This window comes from Choristoneura fumiferana, chromosome 2 (genome assembly GCF_025370935.1).
Source record: "Choristoneura fumiferana chromosome 2, NRCan_CFum_1, whole genome shotgun sequence".
Classification (NCBI taxonomy): Eukaryota; Metazoa; Arthropoda; class Insecta; order Lepidoptera; family Tortricidae; genus Choristoneura; species Choristoneura fumiferana.
The window spans coordinates 14,377,489-14,402,748 of record NC_133473.1 but is presented as its reverse complement, the minus strand read 5'-3'; the positions used below and the strand labels follow the sequence as shown (position 1 = coordinate 14,402,748).

The window sequence follows — 25,260 nt, the reverse complement described above, 5'->3', positions numbered from 1 at the left end:
ATAACTTTTTCAGAATACCTACCAAACTTATGAGGTAGGTATTCAGAAAGTTATTCAGGTAAATCGTTACCTCGATCCTGCAAATCTTGCCATTAAGTAACTAAGTACATACCTACACGATTTTCTTGAAACTCTAAATAAATATAGGTAAGCAATACCACAATGAAGTTATTTTACTTCAATTGAAAATACGAACTGAAATATAGATGCACAGAAAAACCAGAAAAATAAGACCAGCACTGGGAATCGAACCCAGGTCCTCGGTATTCCGTACCGCGTGCTACCGTAAAAGTAAAAATTTGGAAGTGAAATAAAAAATACAAAAAGATTCCAAAAAACCAATCTTATTTTACTTCGTTTATTTTGAAAAGTTTTCACTGTGTTCCCAATTCCAAAACTTTCAAAAGGCTATATTTTAATAAAGTCCCAACCTACGATAAGCTAAGCTACGACACTAAGCTATAGGTTTCGTAGTTTGAAATGACAAAAACACAATGAAAAAATTAAAACCTGTTTATTTTTAATTCGCACATATACAAAATACTATTGCGGTTGCAGTAACTATGTTTTTTTTATCTATCTAAAAACTAAAAAATGTAACAGATAATTTAAGAAAAAAAGATGTTGATTTCTAGAAATGCGAATCTAAGTAACTCAGTTATAATTATAAATAACATTCATAAATGCTGTCATGAGTCTTAAATGCAAGATATGCATTTTTTTTTAATTTATTGAGGCATGTAAAAAATTTCACATCCCATCATCAAACAATTAAATGTTGCTAAATGAAACCACAAATTAGGTAGGTATAGGTTAACTTCAAGTGTACCAAAATGAAAAAGAAAGTGCTAAGTAACAATTAATACCCATGTGCTAAATAAATAAGTACACTGCGTTGGTTATTTAGTATTGCTTCGATAAATAAAAGGGCAATATAAGAATAACATAACACAACTCACGTTCAAACAAGATTAAAATATGGAAATGTATATTAAACACTATCTCGCGTACTGGTGTAAAAAGGAATACAGAATATGTAAGTTCAAGGTTCCAAAAACTTATGTGATTCTCACTTATAACACTTACAAACGAGTAATTATTACTCGTTTGTACATAAGCTTAGAATAGTAGATTATTGTCGTAGCCTGAAAGTAGGCAATTGCTGGCTGAGTATGAGTACTAATACGAAGCCAGCAATTGCTATTCCAGCCGAGACTAATATAAAGCTTTTCTCAAAAATGGTGAATAATTCTGAAATAGAATAAACTTTTTCTCAAAATATATTATAAAATTTAATTTTATTCCAACGATTTGTGCCAACATTTCCATGGCCTTTTTAACTTTTCATTATTGTCGAGCTAGCGCGCCTGCAATCTTTTTAACTTTTTAATTTTTCGCTGACCATAAACTATGCACTTCACCTTCTGATATGTAAAGAATAATGTCAACTTTTACGGACATTTTTGAGAAAATAAAGTTTGCACGCTTCTAAAGGAGTAATTATTACTCATTTGTAAGCGTTATAAGTCCCGGATGTGGTAATTAGTTTCAAGTTTCCAATCCGCTAGCGTACTGAACTCTACTATGTTGTAATAATAATAAATTTTGAGAGAAATAAATTCTGTTAAACAGCTTATTTCCTAAACCCCATTTTCGTCGTCGAAAAAAAGCATTGTAATAGGTCGTGTTGCTACATTACATTATCTCACTACAAAAGAATCGGAGAAAGATGTCAATTTTAACTAAACACATGTGATTGGTTAGAAAGCGTACCCTCAGTTCCTTGTTGTGAATGTAAACCAACCTGCTTTGTCGTTATTTGCGTCTCATTCAAACTGGACTAGCGTGAAAGAGATGCTGGTAAGACCTATTACAATTCCTCTCATCACTAATATTAATTCTAGGGCAGACAGAAAACAAACTATGACCTCACGCGCGTCCGTCTAAACCTAAAAAATATATAAAACAAGATGTCTTCGAGTGACAACGTCTCACCTTCATAAACGCTTGTTAAGCTTATGTTAACTAAACATTCGTTTGTCTTCATCTTTCCCTTTAACACTTGCTTTTGTCAGACAAAGATAAAACACGCTTTGTTATAACAGATCTTCAGTAACTTTTTACGAATAAAGCGTTCACTCTGTGCGGTAAAACACGATACTACATGGCAATAGTATTATACAATTTACAAACATTACAACATTTGCTCATTGCTTGTTTTTCCGTCTGCCTTAGACTCACAGAACATTATCCCCTAAGATACCGTTATAAATAACGATTTACTGCGTATGTGATCTATCATAGCGTAACAATAACATAAATAAGGCAACTTTGTCATCTAGAAAAGGCAACTACTAATTCGCAAGCTCCACCGTCAAACCTTCAGCGAGTAACTGTCTAACGCACTCGGAACCACAATCGCATTCACTACTTTCCCTTTAGGTTGAAGCTAGAAAGAGACGGTGAATGCGATGTTGAGTCCGCGTGATATACAATACAAGCCTGAGGACTTGGCCGATTGCGGGTAAACAAAAAGAGTGACCAGTAGTAGTAATCATTACGCTATGCATCTGTTCTGTCCTTGAAAGGTCACAACACAATAACACCATTATATCCGTGATTCAAGCTAAAAACGATTGATTTAATTCCGAGTAACATAAAAAAGCGGATAACAAAACTAGCATTATTTATTTCCATTCATATTGGTATTCAAGGCAGCTATCCGGGCAATCAGTTCTTCTACTAGCTTTTCTCTAGGTATCTCGTTTTCCTCTCGAGAAGCGATATTCCTTATTTTGACGACGCCTCGTTTGAGTTCAGAGTCCCCTAAGACCACTGCTAGGGGTATTCCAGTTTCTTCGCAATGTTGGAGTTGGTTCAGCATTTTAGGGTTCTTTTTGTAGGATTGCTCGGTCTGGAAAACATATTTTACAACATTATTATTACAATATAAAGACCGGAAGACGAAGCGTTGGCAGGCCTCCCAGTAGGTGGACTGACGACATCGAGAGAGTTGCGGGCAACCGGTGGATACAAGTGGTGAGTTGTCGTTCATTGTGGTGTTATAAGGGGGAGGCCTTCGTCACAATGGACGTCTTCCGGTTGATGATGATGATGTTGAAATGTAAACTCAAGTTTAATCTTATGATGTCGTATCAGAGTAAGGACGTCTTGTAGGCTTTTATAAAAAATCTAGATTTAAGGCTTAAACTGACAGTTCTTGTATGGCTCTGACGGGACTTAAGACCACATAAACCTATATTAAAAAGCCTGCAAGTGCCCCTAAGACCGCCAAACAGCGCCGAAATCGCGCTGACTCATTTAATTAATTGGGTGGATCAACTATTTCTTGCCCCGTCAGCGAGGGAACAAAAGTAGTACAGTTTAATAGAAGAAATGTTGTGTCACATTATACTAACATGCTTATTAGATGACAAATTATAGAAGGGGCTACAAACTACCACAAAAATGCATGTTTGACAAATTTTAATTATATAGAATTATGTAATCGTCACAAAGCAATTGTGTCAATGTTCTGTGGGATGGACGAAATATATTTTTTCTTTCATTCTTTCTATTCAATATGGCTTTAGGATGCCAATTAAGCCAGGGTAGCGGACGGTGTCTACAACCCAGAGTGACCTTTTAAACACATTCTAGTTTTACTATAATAACTATTAGTCAACTAATCAGATTGAATACCTTGATCCCCGCGTTCCACAGCTCAGCGCATATCTTCATACGTTCATCGAGGAAGTTCTTCTGCGCGGACGCAACGTAAACTTCGACGTCAGATGTGCGTACACGCATGTCACCGGCCGCCACCCGCGCCTCCATCACGGAGAATATGCGCTCCACGCCGATACTCACGCCCACGCAGGGAACCTGGAAATACATTATGTAGGGTATATCTTCAATTACTGGCCACCTTATACTAAAAATTAATTCTATTTATAGGTGACCAGAATTAATTTTAATATAAGGCTGCAACCTCCTGCAGCCACTCATCGCTCGTTTGCAGCGATAAATCTAGTCACATGACCCTGTTTTGAATTGCCCGCGACTCAAAAAAGCAGCGTCAAGTCGCCGCGTCGAACAGCAGCGTGAAGATGGCTGCTTGCAGGAATGATCTTGGTCTTGGAAGCTGATTTTTTTACCTCCTTTAGTGGCAGTCGTGGCAATGGTCCAAATAAAATAAATTGGTGTGAATGAACACAAAAAATAACACTGTTTTTCCGAAATTGAACAGGTTTTTTCCAGCGATAAAGCTCAACATATATGTCACGTGAACAGACTTGTCGCTGCAAATGAGCGTCAAGCGGCTACATGAGGCCGCACCTTTAAGATGCCCAGGTAAAGGTGGCCAAGGTATTGACGGGTGCTCAGTAATTGACACCCTATACTAAAAATTTACTTTGTTCAAAGGTGACTAGAAGTCATTTTTAGTGTAAGGTGGCCAGTTATTGAACGGTGGCCAGTAATTGACGATTTACTCTAATAACTTATACTATAACCTAACTGAGAAAAGTTGGAAACCCCCGACGTTGTCATTTCAAATTTCATTATCTTAAAAAGGGCTGAAACATATATAGCTAAAAATATCGCAAGGTGACTCGTTTTCACGTAAAAAACCGCATCGAAGTCCGTTCGTTTGCGAGTTACGATGTCACAGACAGACAAACAGACAGGCAGACATGGGCGTTTAACTTATAACACCCCTCTTTTTGTGTCGGGCATTAAAAAAACTCTGATATTTGAATATTTCGGAAGCTCATTAAAATTGATAGCTGGTGAAGTCCCATAGAAAATATATATACTGGTATGTCATCTGATTATTTTTTTTTGTTTGCATCTGTCAAACTCGTGTCAATAAATTTCACGTGGAGGTTATTGAAATATTAAATAAAATTACAGCACATATTGTGATGGGAATTTCTTAATTTGTTAGCTTTACTCGTAGGTTAAAAACTGACCGCAAGATACGTCTTCACCTTATTCCGTCTAGTAAATCCCCTAGAACTAGATATAATGATGCAAAGTGTAATCCACATGGACTAAGTTGAAGTCCAAAGTTCAGTTTCTTAGCCAAGTCCAGTTTCTTAGCCTTTTTTAAACTTATCCCTAAAACCTGCAGATAGGTTAGTATATATATATATATATATACTCGTAGCTATATAATATTTGCGAAGATCTAATAGCGCTCTTCAAAAACGTTCTGTTATTGATAACTATCAGACTTCATCTTTTTCCCTTTTGTCTGGTGTGCTACGATATGCATGAATTGTTAAAAAAATTAAAAAAACGAAAAAAATAGATAAATTTCCCTATTTGTCATCACCCACAACAACAACTGGTGCGACTCTTCTGTTGCGTTTACATTGACGATAGCATATTGTTCGTTATCCCTCACAAAATACAATTTAATCCACAATTTAGTTCTGTGGTATTTACTCCAAAGATCAGAACAGAACCGATGTGGTAGACAGTTATCAACATACCAACATACATACCTGTTTATTTTTGGAATCAAACATCCCAACGAGATTGTCATATCGTCCACCGCCAGCAATGGAACCAACTGTCTGCTCTTCGTTGCCGACTTTAATAGGTTCTGAAATAAGAACACAAATATCAGTTAATATAATAAATTAACACACAAATAAACGAACAATGTGGTAGTCAGTAGGGTATTTGACATCCTCATCATCATTACTGCCTCCGGCTTTTACACGCCCCACTCACAGAGGCACGGAGTAATAACATTAATTTTCAATCAACAGTAAAATGTTACTTTTGGTAATTTTGAGATACATCCATACTTAATATTATTAATGTGAAAGTGTGTGTTTGTATGTTTTTCCGTCTTTCAAGTCGAAACGTCGATCATAGAGATAGTTTATGGGCCAGAGAGTGACATAGGCTACTTTTTATCCCGGAAAAATGCAGTTCCCGCGACACAGCGCGCGATAACCGAATTCCACGCACGGGTACGGGCAAATGCTAGTAAATTAATAATTACTCAAATGAGTTGAGTTACAAATGACGTCACATTCAGCATTGTCAATATCATACAAAATCTATGAGGGTTCGCGTTTTGACAGCTAATAAAAACATATACAATCATTGAATGGCGATGTCAGTTATATTCATTGACTTTATTCGGTGTCCGCGACCATTATATTAATCCACCCATTCATACCCACCCATATATTGTAATCGTGTTGTAGACACTCGCATGTTATTCTTGTAAGCTTTAAGTTGTGCTGTTGTTTAAATAAATAAATATTTCGCTAAGTACTCCGTTGTGTGTAGTTCGATAAAAGCCCTATTAACACAAGAAAATTTAAATTTACATCCCTTTCCCATCAAATTTAATTACACAGCGATTGTAATGTAATAGGCAAGCTGTAATCAATTCCATTGTGAATTTTACACGCAAGTTCGAACGTCTAACTATGTAACGACAACGATTACGGAAATTGTTAGCAAAAAGTGATAATTCTTAAATTATTTATTAGTTAATTAGTTACATTGAATTTAACAAAGAACCGTTTTCTTTTTGATGTTGTTGAACTGCATAGTAGGAAGAACGCAAATATAAAAATATGTATTAGGAACTACATAAAATATGTGCTACAACTCTACCCACATCAGGCGCGTACAAACATCCATGAGTTTGATTACCAAACACTTTAGAACGACAATACTTACGGGTTAAAACAGCTTCATAAATAACTCCGGTATAATAATCCAACCCTCGCGCTAAACTCAAATCAAACAGTATCTTGTCTTTGATGCCGAGGAGTTCACAATAGTGAAGCAACAGCTTAATGCCTTCTAGACCTTCAACGGCTGCTTTAGTCTTCGATAGTTTTTCATCTTTCAGGAGTTTCTCTGCTAGCTCAGTGCCACCGTTTAGTCTCACATACTCCCCTATTCTGTCTGCGGCTTCCGGGCTAACACCTTTTTCGTTTATCATTTCCGTTCGTACTTCTTCCCATGGGGACTGAAAATGATAAAAAAAAAACATGAGGATAGATTAAACTCTTTTCTATGTAGACGACATCATCATATCGGTCCATACATTAAGATGCATCGCAACAAATTATTCTTGTATGACAAACCGTATATATTTACTTTGAACACAAAACAATCATGATGGCACAACCATCAATACACAAGCTCAAAATTCATTCAGCATTTACCCACTTACAACTTACAATCTTAAAACTTATTTATTTATTATTTAATTAAAAAGGTTTGCTGAAATTATGGCATCTCCTTCAGACACCGACGTTAGGAAGAGGCGAATCTATCTCTGTAGCGGCCCGGCCACGCACGCAAACTACTTTAGTCGGCAATCTGTAAACGCACTGATACTAACCTTGTCTAACTTGTCCACAGTAGAGCAGGTAGCCCGGAAATTGTCGGCCGGTACTCCACACGCCTCGAACATTCCGTCGAGTAACCGCCTGTGGTTCACTTTCAGGACATAATCCCCAATCTTCAGTGCGTCTAGAATCTCTGAGACTACTTTTAGGCATTCAGCGTCAGGCACCATCAGGTCGTATTGGCCGGCGATGTCAAAATCCTAAAACAGTTGTAGTAATGTTTTAGTTTTTACTTGAAAAGATGATGACTCTGCAAGACAGACCGAGGCGGAGATGGCGAAACGACCTGGACGCGGAACTGAGCAGGTAGCCGAATATAGCCCTGGGTAAGCAGATGTGCAGGTTAAGAGGGGGGACCTTTGCTCAGCAATGCTACAATGGGGCCGAAACATAGGCTAAGTAATAATATTAATATCGAGACTGGTGTAGGCATAAGATGTTTAGCACTGAAGACCACAAGGATGTTGTGTTGTTGACGGAAGAGCAAGGTGCTATACGGGCGGTTCTATTAGGTCCTAACAAGACCCGATGTGGATTTGTTTGCGTCGGTGAACTGGCTTCGCTTCGGGGACCTTTTGAAGAAACTGCGGGTTTTTTTTATCTGTGCAATTGCTGACGAAGTCATGACGACGAACAACTACCGGAATTATATATCCTGAGGGACGGTAGGTATGATCAACATCTAATAAGATGATGACGGAGTTCTACAAACGGTAAAGTGAGATTGATAAACTACGCTTTGCCCTGTGCTACAAGCTCACAAGTGCAACCAAACTAGTTGAGCTACGCAGACACGCACGAGGCTAAGCATAGTTTAACCCTTAATAAGGTAGAGGCGATTTAACGATGCATTGATTTGGAAATTCAACCTTATTGTTTTAGTAATAAGTTACAATACATATTGAAACTATTGTAAATACTACTAGCTTTAAAAATATCCTTTGCCAAGTATGTATTCAATAGCTGCTTTTGATTCTGTGGTAGTATGCTCCAATAAATGGGGCCTTATTAAGGGTTAATAGTTTTTCCCGGTCTTTTGCCGAATTCTGACTCTCCTTTTAAAAATAATATAATCTGCACAGTAACGGATGGCTTTTTAGGAGCTTTATTCGACAAAGTGATATAGAAACGAATTTATTTAGAGTCCAAGCGGCTAACAAACGCACCGCTTTCTGTTTATCGAGTTCAATAGAAGAAATGCTTATTTTAGATGACCAATTATAGAAGGGGCATATTAAATCCCACCAAAAACATTCTGTAAAAAACTAGCCAAGTCTCTATGGAGCTGCTTGTTTATCTCTAAAAAGTAATGAAATCTAGACAAAGTCGTGCCAAGTCTAAGGTTCCTTACTGCGATTTCTTTATTATTATAGTTAATGTTGTGTGACTTGGCCGTTGACTTGTACCGTCACGTATAAAGAATGTTGAGTCTTAAGTCTTATCCAGTAAATGTTGAGACTCAATACGCGGACAATATAAACATTCTTTATACGTTAGTGGGTACAAGTCAACGGCCAAGTCACACAACATTAACTATAATAATAAAGAAATCGCAGTAAGGAACCCTAGACTTGGCACGACTTTGTCTACATTTTATTACTTTTTAGAGATAAACAAGCAGCTCCATCGAGACTTGGCTAGTTTTTTACAGAATATTTTGGTGGGATTTCAATTCTTTTTGTAGAAACGTGGGCTTATTACTTATTATCAAATAAAGCGGCCCACCAAGTTGAATATTTTTTGTAAAGGCGGTATGTCGATCTCTAATAGTTTGGTTGAACTCTTGTGTTTTCTAATCAGGGTCACCATGTACTCCAGATCTTCGATTATCCCAGTTTTTATAGTTTTCCCTTTATGTGACCATTAAACCTTAACTCTGTACCAAATTTCAGCTCTCTGAGTTTATGGGAAGTACTAGTTTTATTTTGATGATCATGAGTTAGTGAGTGAGTGAGTGTCATAAATGCGAAACTTTGCTTTCGCTTAACTTCGGAACTAAATGACCTACAGACTTGAAATTTTGGATTTTAAGTATGTGATTATAGCTTACTGGATGACGAAAATTTCTGCGTTCTGGTCTTATCCAGAGGTTCTCAAATAGGGGCCTGAAAATGCGGCGAAATGGTTCCAGTAAAGGATGGTACGGCAGTGTTTGCTTCGCGCTCGACGTGGCGGGGGCACTCACTACCGTGCCCCCAGATACCACAAAAAGACCGTAACTATAGCAACGAGTGACGAGAAAACGTTGATCGACCCAAGCACGGGACCCAAGTATAAGATCATTCTCAATCAAGTCGAAATTTGAAAAAAGGTACAAAAAACTTTAGGGATAAGTTCGCCTTTGTACATCTTATTATCCTGTGTTCTGTTATTTTCATGTGTTTTTATGTACAATAAAGAGTTTTACAATACAATACAATACAACTTTGTGAAGGCAGGACCTAGTTTTGTTCGCAATAATTATTCCGTATTTTATGTTCAATGCCGTAATCCTTGTGGTAATCATTTCCACGCTGCATAAATTATAATCTATTGATACATTAACTTGTATCAATTCATACATACGTAATTAACAGCCGATTGTGATAATGACCAATGACCGCATATTCCAATTCGCTCTAATCTATGACCTTAACCGAGTCAACTTGTTCAGTTCACTGTTACGCTTGCAACATTCATCTACATACATTACTAGGTCTGACCGACTTCATAGCACGCGTAATATCCAGTCCTACTTTCTAAATCTAAACAACTTATGTTGACTTCTTATGGTGTTACCTTTAAGGATCATCTACGTAAACTTTAAAAACTAAAATCAAGTAAATAAAAGCCCTTGGTCCCAGTCTTTGACCCTTAAGGAGTTAAGATGACTCAACTTAAAAAAATCACGTCGTTATCTTACTAATATTATAAACGCGAAAGTTTGTATGGATGGATGTTTGGATATTTCTTACTCTTTCACGCAAAAACTACTGAACGGATTTGCATGAAATTTGGCATACAGGTAATATATATACCGCGGATTAACACATAGGCTACTTTTTATCACGAAATAATGTATGGTTCCCGTGGGATCAAAAAATGTTTAAGCTACATACCCATTCTGCGCGAGCGAAGCCGCGGGCAAAAGCTAGTGCCAAATAAACTTGTACCATCAGTCAAATATGTGGTCTAACATCCTAACGTTGATTATCGTTTGTATATCATAAAACAATTACGACGATGGGACGTCGTGTGGTTGTTTTAGTACATTGTGTCTTAAGGGCGGTAAACAAGGAATTACGAACGAAGTCTATTAGAAGCCCGAAGTCGAAGACTGAGCTTCTTTGAGTTTGAGTTTTTTTGAGCTTCTGGCTTTAATGAGTCGATGTTCGTAATTCTAGTACCGCCCGTGCGACATACAATGTTTTTCATCACATTTGCGAGTAAAATTGTATATTTGTAAAAGAAAAACTAATATTTTTTCAAAAAATGCCGATACCGCTGTCTACGCTCTTGGCAGCGCCAGCTCCCCGCCGCCCTACCCCAGCCTGACCATGCGCCCGACGTGCGCGCGACGCGCTCCTGCACGCCATGCAGTATCACACTCATTTACCGACCTTGGGCTTCATGACAACAAAATTAGTACGGGCAATGACTCATTTACCGACCACGGGTTTCATGAGAAGCACATAAAGGTCGAGGGTTTTATTTGGGGGGTTGCAACCAAGGTAGCCTGCATGTTACGACACTGTTTACGAGCAAGTGTGATGAAAAACAAATTATAGATCACTTATTTGGCTGGTCAGGGGATTTCCAAAATGTATGGTCCTCGCCTCGTAACCCTTTTGAAGGCACTATCACTAGGTGAAACCCGAAGTGGGTTTCAGCTAGTGATAGCACGATAGTGCCTTCAAAAGGAACGATTGCATAACTTAAAAAGACAGGGGAGGCTACTGCGAAATTCGAAAATCGATGTTCGTATCGTACCGTCCCTCTCACTCTCGTATTCAATACTACTATAAGCGTCAGCGGGATGACAAGATACGAAGTTAGAATTTTGCACTTCGTAGTATATAGCCAGAATACAAATTCCAGTAGATGCCTAAATATATTAAATTATCTATTATGACTTTATTGGAGTTCCATTCTATTAAGATGAACATAAATATCACGGATATTACGATTATTACAAATGTTGCGGACAATCTAAAATGACCTAATTTTATGTGTATTTGTTTTTCAATTTAAATCAAACTCAGCTACAATGAAATGCTAAGTTTAAACCTATAAAATCAGTAAGCAAGAAAGTGCACTGTCCAACATTTATATGCAGCAAGGCTGTGCACTCTCTCGCCATTATTATTTAATATTAGTGCTGCACATTTGTAGGAACTGTTACAGATTTCACATTTCTTACTAAGCACTAGTACCAATGTGTCATTGTCATTTTGAAAATGTATGAATTTTAAATGTACTAAACTGTACAGTTATAATATTTTTTTTGCCTTGTACAACCATTATGCTATACATACATCTTGACAAGGACAATAATTATAAAATTTGTATTAGGAAGTATACTTACACATTGATAAAACTCTCTGTATCTCCCTCTAGTCATCGCTGGGTTGTCTCTCCGATAGACCTTGGCTATGTGGTAACGTTTCAGAGTGTTTATCTTGCTCATCGCCAAGTAACGGGCCAGTGGCACCGTTAAGTCATACCTCAGTGACAGGATCTCACCTCCCTGGTCTTTCAGGTCATAGATCAGTTTTGAATCTTCACCATACTTGCCAGTTAATACTTCCTGCAAATTATAGAACAGGATAAATAACAATGACTCAGAGACCACTATTCTAAATTTGTTGGATCACCAAAGTTCCATCATCTACCCAGGTCAGCTGTAAGACGTTGAATGTTAGACATAGTCCTCTTACATACTAAATTTAAATTTTAAATACTAAAATTTATTGAAATAACGTTAACTCTGAGAGAAATCCAAAAGTGCATAAAATTTTAAACCAAAAAAATTTAAAAATCTTGGTTCTATCACAAGGTCAGCAAAAATAGGTATTTTCTAACTGAATGAATGTGATATTTCTCCCTAACAACACAGGTAATTATTACAAAAACAAGGGTCATATCTTACATGATGATAATAAGTTTGTTGTTTTAAGATTGACATTTTTAGAGTGCATATGCACTGATTTATAAAATAAAATGCAGTTGAAGTTTAAGCAAGAGCGCAAATAAAAATTTCAATTCATTTTGGATCATTAATTACTAAGTAATTATGAAACTCTGTAATGCTATTCTGGTTTATAATAAACAGCTTTTTTTTATATTACTACATTTACAACAATGATATTCAACAACCTTCAACAAGATGAATGGATGACCTTGTTAAACCGCGGTTTCACAGTAGTGCTTCCAACCAAAACAACTTGGGGTATATGGGAGAGGCCTATGTCTAACAGTGGACATCCTATGGCCGATATGATTAAAATTTTAAACCAGCCAATTAATTCAAACCTTTAACTCGAAAACTGGAGTATCAATACACTCAGCTCCGTGCCTCTTAAACACTGTGATAATTTTCTCCAGCACATCATTTCTGATGGTCATTTGCTGTGGGTTATAGTCCCGAGTACCCTTTGGTGTTTTGAGGGTGAACTTCTGAGGGGCAGCATCTTCTGGAGTTAGCTGGGACTTGAGAGCTAAAAGCTTAGCTACTTCTTCTTTTACCTGTGAAATAGTTTTGAATATTATTAAGGCTAATATACGGATAATTTTAGTTTATGTTTATTTTTAATTCTCCATTTTACAGGTGGTAGGACCTTGTGCAAGGTCCGCCCGGATTGCTACCACCATCTTGCTTGGTAATCCTGCCGTGAAGCAGCAGTGCTTGCACTGGTGTGTTTCGGCTTGGAGAGTAAGACAGCCGGTGAAAGTACTGGCACTTGAGGTATCCCATCTTGGGCCTCTAGGTTGGCAACGCATCTGCAATCCCCCTGGTGTTACAGGTGTCTTTGGGCGGTGGTGGTCTCTTACCATCAGGAAAAAAAAAGTCTAATAAAACCTGAACTGGAGAAATACTGATTGGATAGGAAACATTGCTTAATTATGTAATAAGTGGGAATGAATATCTTATGCTATAAGTATTATTTTCTACATGTACCTACTATGATGATTGAGTTCAAAAAGTTGGACAATTAACACAGGTAGTTAAAATTTGTATTTAACCATTAAATTGATTATAATTTTTGTTTCATAATAGAAATTTCTCAGTTGGTTGTTTTATATAGATAACTACCATTTAATACTGTCCACATTTTTTTCAGCTCCTCATAATATAAATAAAAAATAAAACAAGCTTTATAGAAATTCAACTTCTAAAAAGATCTAATTAAGCAGTCAGCAATATACAACAATGATGCAATTATTTTATGTGCAGTCACCAGGATCAATATCTGACACAACAAAGTGTGCATAAATATAATGATACAACTCTATTTCTTGGGCCGATAGGACATATATGTTAACTCTTTATTGCACATAAAAATAAAATAAAAATAAATACAAATACACAGCAAGGAGAGCTTATCCCTAAAAAGGGATCTCTTCCAGCTAACCTAGTTAAGAGAAGACAATTTATTAAGAAGAAGATTGGCAAACAGTTCAAATTACATGCGGTAAAAAGGAAAACCGAAATACTCAAAAGAAAAGGAAAATGAATACAAAATTATAGACATTAAATTCAAAATAAAAACAAAACATTTACAAAAGCGGACACAGTCTCGCCTCAAGTGCGTGTTAAGCCACTTTTTCTTCAACCTCTCCCTGAATGAGGCCACCAATGAAGATTCCCTTAGAGACAAGGGTAAATCGTTCCACAGCTTGACAGAATGGATAGTGAAAGATTTAGCATAAGACATGTTAGATACTTTTGCATGCTCTGCTGTGGCAGATAGATATTAATGCAGGTAACTGTACTGCAATATTGCAATTATAAACTTACCAATAAAATTATACTATTTTATTAAGCTCTTTTATTGGTACTAAAACATACAGCATTACAAGAGATTTTTAATAATTAAAGCAATTACTAGCTTTCCAATACCTTGCAACAAGATGTTGTAGTAATACTTTTGGCAAGTACACCGTTTCTATTGTGCAACCGCAACACAGACTTATGGAATTTTACAAGCCTTAGTGCTCGCAATGACATGCTTGATTGGTTTTATTTTCAATCAAAAAACCCAAAATCCACTACAGTTCCTTGCCACCACAGGTTTACTATTAATTTGACCGGAAACAAAAGAAATACAGAATGTTTAAAATTTGCATAGAAATTATTTTTAAATTTGTGGTGACATAGGAACCATATGTGGAGGCCCAAAAATACTTAAAATTCATGCTAACATAATAAACATTAACTACTGTGTTGATTCATATTTACAGTGAAAGAATAAGTCAGTCACAGACCTGGGTTTCAAGAGATTTACTATTGCCCTTAGGTTTTTGAGTCATTACATCAGGAGGTTCAAGTATAGGGAATTGTGATTTTTCTGTCGCGTTGTAACTCCGCATATGGTCCCACCACCTCTTGATATAAATGTATTTAGAAAAATCTATACTTGACAAACTTTTGGCAAGCATCACATCGCAATTGCTAGGTCTAAAGCCGCATATGTAACTGTATCGTGAAAAGTGCGAGTCAATATTATCGAGATCATACTGCTCTCTGCCCTTGTTGGACACACAGGCCTACAGAATAAATACAAAACTCATGTTATTAAATAATCGTAAGCATGACGCAATATTACACGTTATAGTTTTGACTTCGTTGGAATGCAATAAATTACATATAAGGACTTTAAGAATTACCTTTTCACTCGATTCCTTTGCAGCTTTTAATTTACGTACTAGTTCACCTTGTTCTTTAATTTGCTGAAGCAGTAATTCTTGATTATCTGCCATGTTCAAAACTGGGGCACAGGGAATATTCTTTCATTCAAAAACGTCCGTCAAGGCTAGATCTCTAAGTGCAATATAACAAAATAATTGCAGTCAGCCTTTCGCTTTTGTACCTTTCATTTCACTATGCAATACACGTAACCGTAACTTCAGTCAGAAAAAAAGAGGTTATAAATTTAGAGGTTGAAGACAATATTTAAATAGCTTGAGCTCAAACATTATGGATATTTAATTTTGTAGCGATTTTACAGGTAGCTGAAGTATTTTCTTTCATACATCGCAACATAGCTGGGGAGGCTACTACAAAATTCGAAAATCGATGTTCGTAACGTGCTGTTATTTTTGTTTAAATAAATCAAACAGAAAGAAAATATTCTTGATAAATATTAATAATTTAATAAATCACAAAACTGCAGCAGGGCTACTACGAAACTCGAAATACATACATACATACATACGCTCTAAAAACATAACCCTCCTTCGGGCAGTCGGGTAATAACACTGTCTTTGCCGAAGCTTTATCGCTAAATGTCACGTGACCAGACGGTTTGTAGCGTTAATAGCAAGTCCCCGAACGTACTCACATTTGACATTTCGGACATGTCACATGTCACTGAGTTAACTGTCAACTCTGACTCATTCATTAGGGTAGGGAGGGTTACTACTTACTAGTAGTATCATACCCCATACCGTCCCGCTGATGCTAATATTATTTCATACGAGAGTGAGAGGAACGGTACGATAAGTATACAGCCGCCTACAGCTGTCCTCGTTGTGGTCCTCGTGGATTTGTATAATTTTTCGGATTTATCCTCATTCATTTTTAAAAGAACTCCTATGTAGGGACTTGCTTGTAGTAAAATAAAAATAGTGTAGGTTTATTTCGTAGAGGTGCCTTTATTACTCAGTTTTTACTTTTTTGTTCAGCAAAACAACATAATATAAAATAATCCAATGCACAAACATGGATAGGTTCGAGTACATGGAAGCTCGTTTATTTGACGGTGAGAATTATATTAAGAGAGACAGGAACGTTAAAATATACGACGGAGAAGATAAGGTACGTTCCAGGTTCTTTACTAATTAAATTTCTAGTACAAAATAATAACGAAGATTGGCATAACTAACAATTATGTTTCAGACTCAGTTTGTGGATGGGGAAGTGGTGCTAACAACACATAGAATATTATGGGGCAAGCCGGGTGACATACCGAAAGGGCTGACTTGCTTGTCTCTGCACTTGTACTATGTTTTTTGCATAGAAGAAGAAAGTAGTGGAGTATTTGGACTCGGAGGATTGAAAAGAATAATATTGCACTTAGGACCTGCATTACCTGGTAAGTTTCGTAATCAAGAACTATGTTATGTTTTGTTAAAGATGTTTTAATAATGATAAAACATTTTCTCATTTTTATTTAAATTGCTGGCAATTTTTACCTTAAATTACTTTCTGCCAAGTATTGGGATGTCTTTTTTGGGTTATGTCAAGATCTTGTAAATCTCAGGATTTTCAATAAAATAGAGTAGATTTTTTACATATTTTTACTAAAAAGGTACAAAACAGAAAATCATTTTCTTTATACATATTGACTAATTTAAAAATCACTGCTATTGCACCAATGCATGAGCATGAGCCCTGAAAATCGAAATTCTCAGTGTACAGTATGATTTATGACTTATGAAAAAATTTAAATTCTGTAAATTCAAAATTTTTTTTAGATTTTTGAAGGTAATCAGGTTTTACTCTGGACTTTTGAATTTTTCATTTGGTAGCCAAGTGCCTGACAGCCAGCAGTATTCTTCTTGGCAAGGAGACAGTTAAAAAGCCCTTTCAGGCCTTAATTTACTCATTAAATGTATTTATTTTTGTTTAGATTTTGGTACCTAATAATATTCAACTGCATTTACTATGTTTACAGGCAAAAGACCAGGGCCTGCAGTAGTCAGTCCATATCACTTCATAAAACTATCATTTAAGGATGGCATAGACTCTGCATTCTACAAAGCACTGTCTGATGCAGTGAGTGCAAAGGTTTGGGAACAACAATCCCTCCCTTCACCAGTCTCTGCTACAACCCCCAATGCTAGTCCTAAGCCTTCTGTTGCTCCGGTCAATTCCAAAATCAGATCTGGAATCGTAGGCATAGAAAGAAGTATAGAGGAACAGCATAGAGCAACAGATCAAAGCATCACAGTTGCTTTCAAGGACTTAACTAAGCTTATGGAGAAAGCTAAAGATATGGTTGTCATATCAAAAAATATTTCTACAAAGATTCGGGTTGGTATAAAATTACTTTTTTGCTGAATTTCTATTTATAATTAGGCCCAGCGGTTTGGGCTGTGCATTGATCTATGTCAGTCTGTTTGTCAGTCATATTGAAAAAGAAAACTCACTTTATTTCTATTTAGCGATTAATGTAGATCATAACCAGTAAATGTAACTATGAAACACAATATCTAAAATGAAAAAAATGCATTGTATTTCATATTGTTTAATTTAATTAAGTACTTTTGGCTTTGTTGTAAGCTGAAATATTATTTTTACAGGAAAAACAAGGTGATATATCAGAAGATGACACAGTGAGATTCAAAGCGTACCTCATGAGCCTAGGTATTGACGACCCTGTGACTAGAGATGCCTTCAGATCAGACTCCGATTACTACATGGGATTGGCTCAACAGATCTCTGACATGATGGTTGCCGTGTTATTGGTAATTTAAGTTTTTACAGTGTTTTCCTTGACTTCCATTAACATTGACAGATGGCTCAAATCCTTGATTGATATTATCTGGTTATTAGCTTTAGGACTAATAAACTTTTTCTCTTCACAGTCCTTGTTATGTTAAAGGCCAAATTGAGAATTTTCCAAGCTTTTTTTAACCTTTTGCTAAATATAATATGAATAAAAAACACTTCAGTAACGGACTTAAAAAATGGCATAAATAAACTAACCGCATTAACAATTGACAACTTTGTTGCAGGATTGTGGAGGCATAATGTCTCTGTCGGACGTATGGTGTCGAGTGAATAGAGCAAGGGGCTTGGAGCTTATATCACCGGAAGATTTGTTAAATGCTTGCAAGTAAGATATTTTTGATACATTCAATGACGCTAGTCGTTTTTTTTTTCTACTGGATGGCAAACGAGCAAGTGGGTCTCCTGATGGTAAGAGATCACCACCGCCCACAAACATCTGCAACACCAGGGGTATTGCAGATGCGTTGCCAACCTAAAGGCCTAAGATGGGATACCTCAAGTGCCAGTAATTTCACCGGCCGTCTTACTCTCCACGCCGAAACACAACAGTGCAAGCACTGCTGCTTCACGGCAGGATTAGCGAGCAAGATGGTGGTAGCAATCCGGGCGGACCTTGCACAAGGTCCTACCACCTGCAAAAGTCGTGTTAGAGGACTTATGTCGCACGCTGTGTAAGATTATTTACCTAATAATATTGGAATAATAGAAATGGTACAGTCACAAGCATTAATATCTGATATCTGACACAACAAACCGTGCATAAATATCTGATAATAAGACTCTATTTCTAGCGCCAGATAACTTGACGTGTCAGATATTTTTGCACGCTCTGCTGTGGCAGATATTAATGCAGGTGACTGAACATCATTTCTTACACTTTTCCAACCAATTCGGAACGTAGGAATTGTGACTTATGATAGTTACGGTAGATTGCACCATGCGTCATGAATGGCGTACGCAAACGATCAAGATTGGATGGTTGGTCGGGTTTACCGGTGGGCCAGTTGGTCGGACACCTGGGCGCCGTTTCATTGAGCAAACATATGGCTAATAGACAAAATGTCGTTTTTAAGGGTTCCATACTATAGTCAAAATGGTTGAATCGGAACGCTTGTAGTTTCACTATGTCTGTCCGTCCATCCTGTGACTGTGGCTTAGCTCAGAGCCTCTTAGTACTAGGAAGATGCAATTCGGCATGGGTGTACACTCGAACAAACTGAATTAACTGTGTAACTGACGGAAATCATAGTGAAATTTACTAAGTATTAAAAGAGAAAAAGATTCCAAAAAGCCAATCTTAATTTGATTGCTTAATAACGACATCTCTTGTCCGGGTGAGAGGGTAGTTCCAATGGGGTGCTGAAAGTTTCTCGATGAGGGCTACAGCATAGATGTCGCTAGTGTCGCTGCTTAGGTGACTAAATAAGAAAACAAACAAGCTGAGATATGTGGTGCATAGGAGAAATTCGTGTCTGTATCACTGTCCAGTGGTGTAGCACGTGGCACGGAATGCCGAGGACCTGGGTTCGATTCCCAGCGCTGTCTTATTTTTCTGGTTTTTCTATGCATCTATATTTCAGTTTGTATTTTCGATAAGTATTAAAAGGTTCCACTTTGTTCGACTGTACATAATAATAATCACGCCGACAAAGGGGTTGCACATAATAATATATTGTATATTTTTAATGTAATTTTATTTTTTCAGGCTTCTACAAACTATTGGAGCTCCCATGTCGCTCCGAAAGTTTCCGAGCGGAGCTTGTGTGCTTCAGCTAAACAGTCACAGAGATGACGAGGTGGCGAAAACAACAAGCGCTATGGTATGTCACTTTAAATTATTTAACTATTCAAAGACATGTGACTATGATATGATACATACTCTATTGTTTTTATTATCTTTTCAGCTTGAAGAAAATGGCTTCCTAACGCCCGTGAAGCTTTCTCAAATAGCTAACGTCTCCGTTTTGCTAGCGAGAGAGCGGCTGTACACCACAGAACGCCTCGGATTAGCGTGTCGAGACGAATCCATAGAAGGACTGGCTTTCTATCCCAATTTATTCCTGAGGGAAACTTCCTAGCAATAACCATGTGATTAAAAATAAAATTTATGTTATTTACAAATAATTATTTTTATTAAGAATATAAATAAAAGATCAATAAGTATTGTTTATTTATTAAGCCGCCATTTTCGTTTCACAATAAGCTTTTAGCTTCAAACTATGGACTATGATTGAGTTAAGTACATTCATTATCCATAATTCTCGATTATCTAATGCATTTCACTCCTGTGTAAACCATCTCGTAAAATAGTATCTCAATCTTAAATACTAGTGCAACATATAATTATTAATAAACGTTGTGTACCTCAGAGTACCTTTACTTATATCCTATGATATTAGTTATATTGTTTCCAACTAAATCGAAAAGTTTTTTTTTACCTTTTTCCAATTATAAAGAAATGCAAAAATATCTTAGAATAGAATAAGTACTTAGATTGGAAAAAGCTAATCAGACACTGGCATTCAGCAATCACAGTTACATCAAGCTATTTTGATAATTATAGCGGCTTATGATAGTTTATAAATATATCTTTAAAACTCAAGTCCCTTAGTTATCATCATCATCGTCGCAGCCTATATACGTCCCACTGCTGGGCACAGGCCTCCTCTCAAAATGAATGGTTGCCGTGGTGGCCTAGTGGTTTGACCTATCGCCTCTGAAGGACAGGATCGTGGGTTCAAGCCTCGGCTCTGAGTTTTTCGAAATTCATGTGCGGAATTACATTTGAAATTTACCACGAGCTTTACGGTGAAGGAAAACTTCGTGAGGAAACCTGCACAAACCTGCGAAGCAATTCAATGGTGTGTGTGAAGTTTCCAATCCGCACTGGGCCCGCGTGGGAACTACGGCCCGTTAGTTATACTGCTTACCAAACCATCTATCAACTGCAAGTAAAGAACATGAACAAAATACACCATTACATTTGGAGTGGTGGTGCTGTAAATCTTGAAGCACATTCACTCTACATGATTTAACAATTGCCTTTTCCAATGGTGATTGTGTACAAACACACACATAAATTCTTGGACATAAGAAGCAAACATTTACCCAACTGCTCGGAGGGTTTTTTTTTGCAATGGTGCCGACTCCATGTGAAAAAGGCCTTTGGATGACAAAAATGCAAATAAATAAGGAAAGGATTTATAGGTGTAGGAAAACAAAACATAAGCCTACAACTACATTTTATTTGTCACAGGAATGTGTTGTTCTTACAGATAAATTAATACTCGATTGCACTCTTAAAATCCTTTGGCAGCTGGTGATGTTTGCCGCATAGTTCCCAGGCTTTGAAATCATCACTGGACCGGAGGTTTTCTACAAAGCACTCTACACCTCTTACGAAGGGTAGCATCATCTCTTCATTGATTATTTCTGACAGACGATGAATGAAGGCTATATTCTTAGCCAGTGTTTGTTTTATTGATGTTGACAATGGCCTCTTTGTGCACTGGATTATGTCAAGCTGAAACATAAGGTCATGGATAAGTAACCCAGTTTCTATGAAACAAGTATTAGGGGCTGTTTCACCATCCATTGATTAGCGTTAACCGACGGTTAAATGTGATGCCGTCTCCGTCTATTTGTACAAAACAAATAGAGACGGCATCACACCTAACCGCCAGTTAACACTAATCAATGGATGGTGAAACAGCCCCTTAGTCTGTTTTTTTTTTAATAGCTTATGCCTATTACTGCCAACATAGAAAAAAAAATTGTTAAAAAAACTAACACATGCTTCCTGGTCAACTGAAGATAATTTATCAAAATACAAGAAGAAAAGATTGTTCTAACAAGCCCAAATTATGGCAAGGTTATGTTGTTCTGTTTATGGGAGTTTGTGTCTATCTTCTGGTATACTACATACAAAATTAACTGTGAAAAGATAGGTAAGTTCCCTATCCCATAGGAATTTAAACAAGTCCCTTCTTGCATCTATGAACTTCAAGAAATTTGTTTATGGAACTTCAGGCCCAACTCCACTGGTTTAGGTGATGTGTAAAGGCATACTCACTAGCGAGATGTAACTGTAACCGAACATATATTTTACGAGTGTGTATGCGTGAAACAATCTTCTCTTATGGAATGAGTACCTGGCCGTCATCGGCTCGCTGCAAGCACAGCGTGTTCTGCTCGTGAACTACGTATGCATTATGATTTATGGTAACTGTAACATGCAACAGTTACAGTTACAACTCGCTAGTGAGTACCCGTCTTTAGTCACTCATTCTAACTCTTTTTATAGATATCTATAGAATATAACTTGCCTTTTCCTCTATAGTGTTTGTTTGCAGGCCTAGGTAAGTATTAAGACATTGAGACAAAGATTTAAGTGTCTCTGGTAAGCGACCTTGCTTGTTTCTTTGAATGATAAGATCTCCAACCTGTAAAACAACATTGACAAATTATTATTGAGATACAATGGTATGTAATTAAATATTTTGTATGCCGATAAGCTACATATATTTTTAACCTTCAGCAGGTATAAATACAGATAAGCATCAACAGAATTGACCTAAATCAACCAGGCGCATTGGATAAGTCCATAATTTGGTGCTGTTTTATATATAACAAAAAAGTTAATATTTTAATTTTTACACACTTTGAATAAAAGAATAACAAACATTCACATATCCTCACAAAGTTTAGCATCTATAGTATTAGTAAGCGTACATCATAACAGTACTAACCTGGGTATCGAAGACAGATGTCAGCTTGACATTGTGTTTATGATACAAACAGTCGGATAACTTTCTGCAATCATGAACTATCTTTTTTGGGTGTTCACTCTCTAGAATTTTCTTTAGTCCTCCATCAAATGCATGATATTGCATGACTTCTATGTCGAAAATGTATATCTGTTGCGGAGTTGCCATCACAAGAAATGGCATCTTACATTTGCGACCCATTGAAGCACCATCACAGCTAATGCTGATGAAGCTATACTGATTCAAATCCTCTAAAGCCTCATGGAAACTATTATCTACTTGATTTATGAAGATGTACTTCTTGGAAATGTTTACAATCACTTCACATTCCTTCTCAGAGATCTTTAAATTACTTTTCACATCAGGTTTTTGTAGTTTCACAATGTTACTGACTTCGGAATTATAGTAATGGGTAATACCACCATTCTCACAGCCTTGAGACAACTCCTTGACATTATACAAAGATATCTTAGACTTGTCACTAGTGATACTGTAGAAAAGGCCTTCAAACACTTCACAGTTCTTAGTGTGAACTTGTAATAACTCTCCTTTCATGTACAGGTTGTCCATTTTGAAAATGTTTGATATGTGAGTGATGCAAAAAATAAGAGTATGATAATTTTAATCTTTCTTCAACGGCTTCGATGGCGCCACCTCTGCTTCGCCGTAAGCCTTGTAGATGTAAAGACCGAGGGTTACATGCAGAACTAACACGGCGACAACCGCGGAGTAAACACTGCTCGTAGTTACGTCTAATCGAAGCAAGCCATCGAAAAGTACAATCTTCGAAGTGAAGAATGAAATAATCGGCACGATGATAATGATCAGACAGTATTTAATTACCGTCCGAAACACTTGAAAATCAGGTAATTCCTGAAAAATAATAGGTTATGAGGGTACTAAAGAAACAACTTGAAACATGAATGAAAAGTAGAATGAACGTCAATATAAATAATATTACTCGTGTACTTACATTGGCGCGACCTTCAATCATGATAGGAACCAAAAATAAATAAAAAGAAGAAAATCTGGGTAAGCTTAATTCTTATTAGATAGAATTCATCAATTCAATGCAATTTCTTATCCGACAATCGGCGAGCGAGACAAAATGCAATGAAAGAATGACTTGTCAATGTAGGCAACATAAATCTAAATCTGACAGTGATAATTAAATCAATGAAAAGTAAGATTCAGTCACTCTTATAAACGTCCGGTAGCGACCACGGCCGGTTGTCTTCATAGAAAAATACTCGCAATGTCTCTGACGGGTCGATTATAGAAAATGACAGCTTCCACGCCTCATTCTTGTCACTTGTCATAGTTGTCCTTGTCAATGCCAACGACAACGTTCATTAGTTTCGGTCATTAGACTATAATGTCTCTGCTGCCTACGACAATGTCCTTCTTCCTATGCTCAGAGCACAAATGCTGCAGCTGAGTATTCCTGTGAGGATAGTACATTTTATCTGCAAGTTGTTTATGGGAAGAATAATTAAAATCCGAACTGGCAATAGCTTCTACACTCCTCTTCCCCTATGGCAGGGACTTCCCCAAAGCTTAGTACTATCCCTACTATGTACTGTAGCTTTCTCGCGTAAAAGATCCATCCCGAACATAGATATTAATTATGAGTATCAGGTTATTCCCTGCAAGGACTCTGTTAAATTCCTTGGTGTTTTTCTGGATTCCAAAATGACTGGTGTACCCCATTTGGAGCACATAACCGGAAAATGCGAAAAGGGCATTAATGTTCTCCGGGCTCTTCCTGGAGTCTGGTGGGGCGCTCACCCATACTGCCAAAAACTTTTATATAATGCAATAATCCGTAGCCAGATCGACTATGCTTCACTCGTGGTGGAACCCTGCAATAAAAATGCACTTTAAAAATTGGACCTGATACACGCTAAGTGTCTACGTATTGCTCTGGAGCAATGAAATCCTCACCCAAAAATGCAATGCAAGTGTAATGCTTGGACCCTCCTCTCTCCCTCCGTAGACAGTACTTAGCAGACCGTTTCCTTTTTAGAGCATGTTCCGTATCCAACCATCCTCTTATACCCCGACTAGAGGCTCTCTCCCTGGAAGTGTCTGAAAACACATATTGGACACATAATGAAACGCCAAGATACATTGTGTCGTATTCCAAATTAAAAAACCTTTCGTCCCCGCTATATACCACCTACATGAACCATATTTGAGGTAGATTATGAGTCTTTGATATATTCTCCCAAAGTATCCTTGATTTTAGCATTGACAAGGATAGTCCAGCGGCCAACAACATATTTGATTAAAAAAAATGGCAGGATTGGCTACACATCTTTACAGATGCCTCTAAAATAGATCCCAATGGATTTGTAGGCTCAGCAGTATCGATTCCCAAATACCAAAT

The 25,260-nt window shown here is 37.1% G+C and overlaps 4 protein-coding genes across 7 annotated transcripts; 1 reads left to right on the top strand and 3 right to left on the bottom strand.

Annotated features, from left to right (window-relative positions):
• Nucleotides 1–498: 498 nt before the first annotated feature.
• HisRS (histidine--tRNA ligase) lies at nt 499–15,627 on the bottom strand. Of its 3 annotated transcripts, none has more exons than XM_074109903.1 (9): nt 15,258–15,627; nt 14,856–15,137; nt 12,903–13,115; nt 11,956–12,177; nt 7,385–7,591; nt 6,712–7,006; nt 5,511–5,611; nt 3,703–3,885; nt 499–2,914 (listed from the first exon to the last, which is right to left on the bottom strand). In XM_074109903.1, exons 1-9 carry the CDS (start codon nt 15,348–15,350, stop codon nt 2,684–2,686), a joined length of 1,827 nt encoding a protein of 608 aa, XP_073966004.1. In that variant the 5' UTR covers nt 15,351–15,627; the 3' UTR covers nt 499–2,683. The 3 variants fall into 3 exon arrangements, with proteins under 3 accessions (XP_073966004.1, XP_073966012.1, XP_073966020.1); XM_074109911.1 differs by lacking the exon at nt 14,856–15,137 and adding an exon at nt 14,491–14,666 and having other exon boundaries at nt 15,258–15,348; XM_074109919.1 differs by lacking the exon at nt 14,856–15,137 and having other exon boundaries at nt 15,258–15,614.
• A 357-nt stretch (nt 15,628–15,984) lies between these two features.
• On the top strand, nt 15,985–20,268 carry Vps36 (vacuolar protein sorting 36). Of its 2 annotated transcripts, XM_074109772.1 has the most exons (8): nt 15,985–16,083; nt 16,275–16,407; nt 16,489–16,684; nt 17,267–17,625; nt 17,895–18,059; nt 18,330–18,430; nt 19,811–19,925; nt 20,010–20,268. In XM_074109772.1, exons 2-8 carry the CDS (start codon nt 16,312–16,314, stop codon nt 20,181–20,183), a joined length of 1,206 nt encoding a protein of 401 aa, XP_073965873.1. In that variant the 5' UTR covers nt 15,985–16,083; nt 16,275–16,311; the 3' UTR covers nt 20,184–20,268. The 2 variants fall into 2 exon arrangements, with proteins under 2 accessions (XP_073965873.1, XP_073965865.1); XM_074109764.1 differs by lacking the exon at nt 15,985–16,083 and having other exon boundaries at nt 16,090–16,407.
• Nucleotides 20,269–21,330: 1,062 nt separating this feature from the next.
• On the bottom strand, nt 21,331–23,441 carry LOC141444284 (piRNA biogenesis protein EXD1). The gene is made up of 3 exons (XM_074109783.1): nt 22,854–23,441; nt 22,431–22,547; nt 21,331–21,628 (listed from the first exon to the last, which is right to left on the bottom strand). The coding sequence occupies exons 1-3, from the start codon at nt 23,439–23,441 to the stop codon at nt 21,386–21,388; spliced, it is 948 nt and encodes a 315-aa protein (XP_073965884.1). The 3' UTR covers nt 21,331–21,385.
• A 51-nt stretch (nt 23,442–23,492) lies between these two features.
• On the bottom strand, nt 23,493–24,039 carry LOC141444352 (vacuolar ATPase assembly integral membrane protein VMA21 homolog). The gene is made up of 2 exons (XM_074109892.1): nt 23,845–24,039; nt 23,493–23,744 (listed from the first exon to the last, which is right to left on the bottom strand). Exons 1-2 carry the CDS (start codon nt 23,863–23,865, stop codon nt 23,493–23,495), a joined length of 273 nt encoding a protein of 90 aa, XP_073965993.1. The 5' UTR covers nt 23,866–24,039.
• Nucleotides 24,040–25,260: the final 1,221 nt, after the last annotated feature.

Excerpts from the sequence above, each read along its gene's own strand:
- HisRS (XM_074109903.1), bottom strand. The coding sequence starts at position 15,350 with ATGGCAGATAATCAAGAATTACTGCTTCAGCAAATTAAAGAACAAGGT. Across the intron at positions 12,178-12,902 it reads CTCCAGTTTTCGAGTTAAAG|GAAGTATTAACTGGCAAGTA; the intron begins GTTTGAATTAAT and ends TATAATTTGCAG. Across the intron at positions 5,612-6,711 it reads TTATGAAGCTGTTTTAACCC|AACCTATTAAAGTCGGCAAC; the intron begins GTAAGTATTGTC and ends TTCTTATTTCAG.
- Vps36 (XM_074109772.1), top strand. The coding sequence starts at position 16,312 with ATGGATAGGTTCGAGTACATGGAAGCTCGTTTATTTGACGGTGAGAAT. Across the intron at positions 16,408-16,488 it reads TATACGACGGAGAAGATAAG|ACTCAGTTTGTGGATGGGGA; the intron begins GTACGTTCCAGG and ends ATTATGTTTCAG. Across the intron at positions 19,926-20,009 it reads CGAAAACAACAAGCGCTATG|CTTGAAGAAAATGGCTTCCT; the intron begins GTATGTCACTTT and ends TTATCTTTTCAG.
- LOC141444284 (XM_074109783.1), bottom strand. The coding sequence starts at position 23,441 with ATGGACAACCTGTACATGAAAGGAGAGTTATTACAAGTTCACACTAAG. Across the intron at positions 22,548-22,853 it reads CATCTGTCTTCGATACCCAG|GTTGGAGATCTTATCATTCA; the intron begins GTTAGTACTGTT and ends GTTGTTTTACAG. Across the intron at positions 21,629-22,430 it reads CAAACACTATAGAGGAAAAG|CTTGACATAATCCAGTGCAC; the intron begins GCAAGTTATATT and ends CTTATGTTTCAG.
- LOC141444352 (XM_074109892.1), bottom strand. The coding sequence starts at position 23,865 with ATGATTGAAGGTCGCGCCAAT. Across the intron at positions 23,745-23,844 it reads TGATTGAAGGTCGCGCCAAT|GAATTACCTGATTTTCAAGT; the intron begins GTAAGTACACGA and ends ATTATTTTTCAG.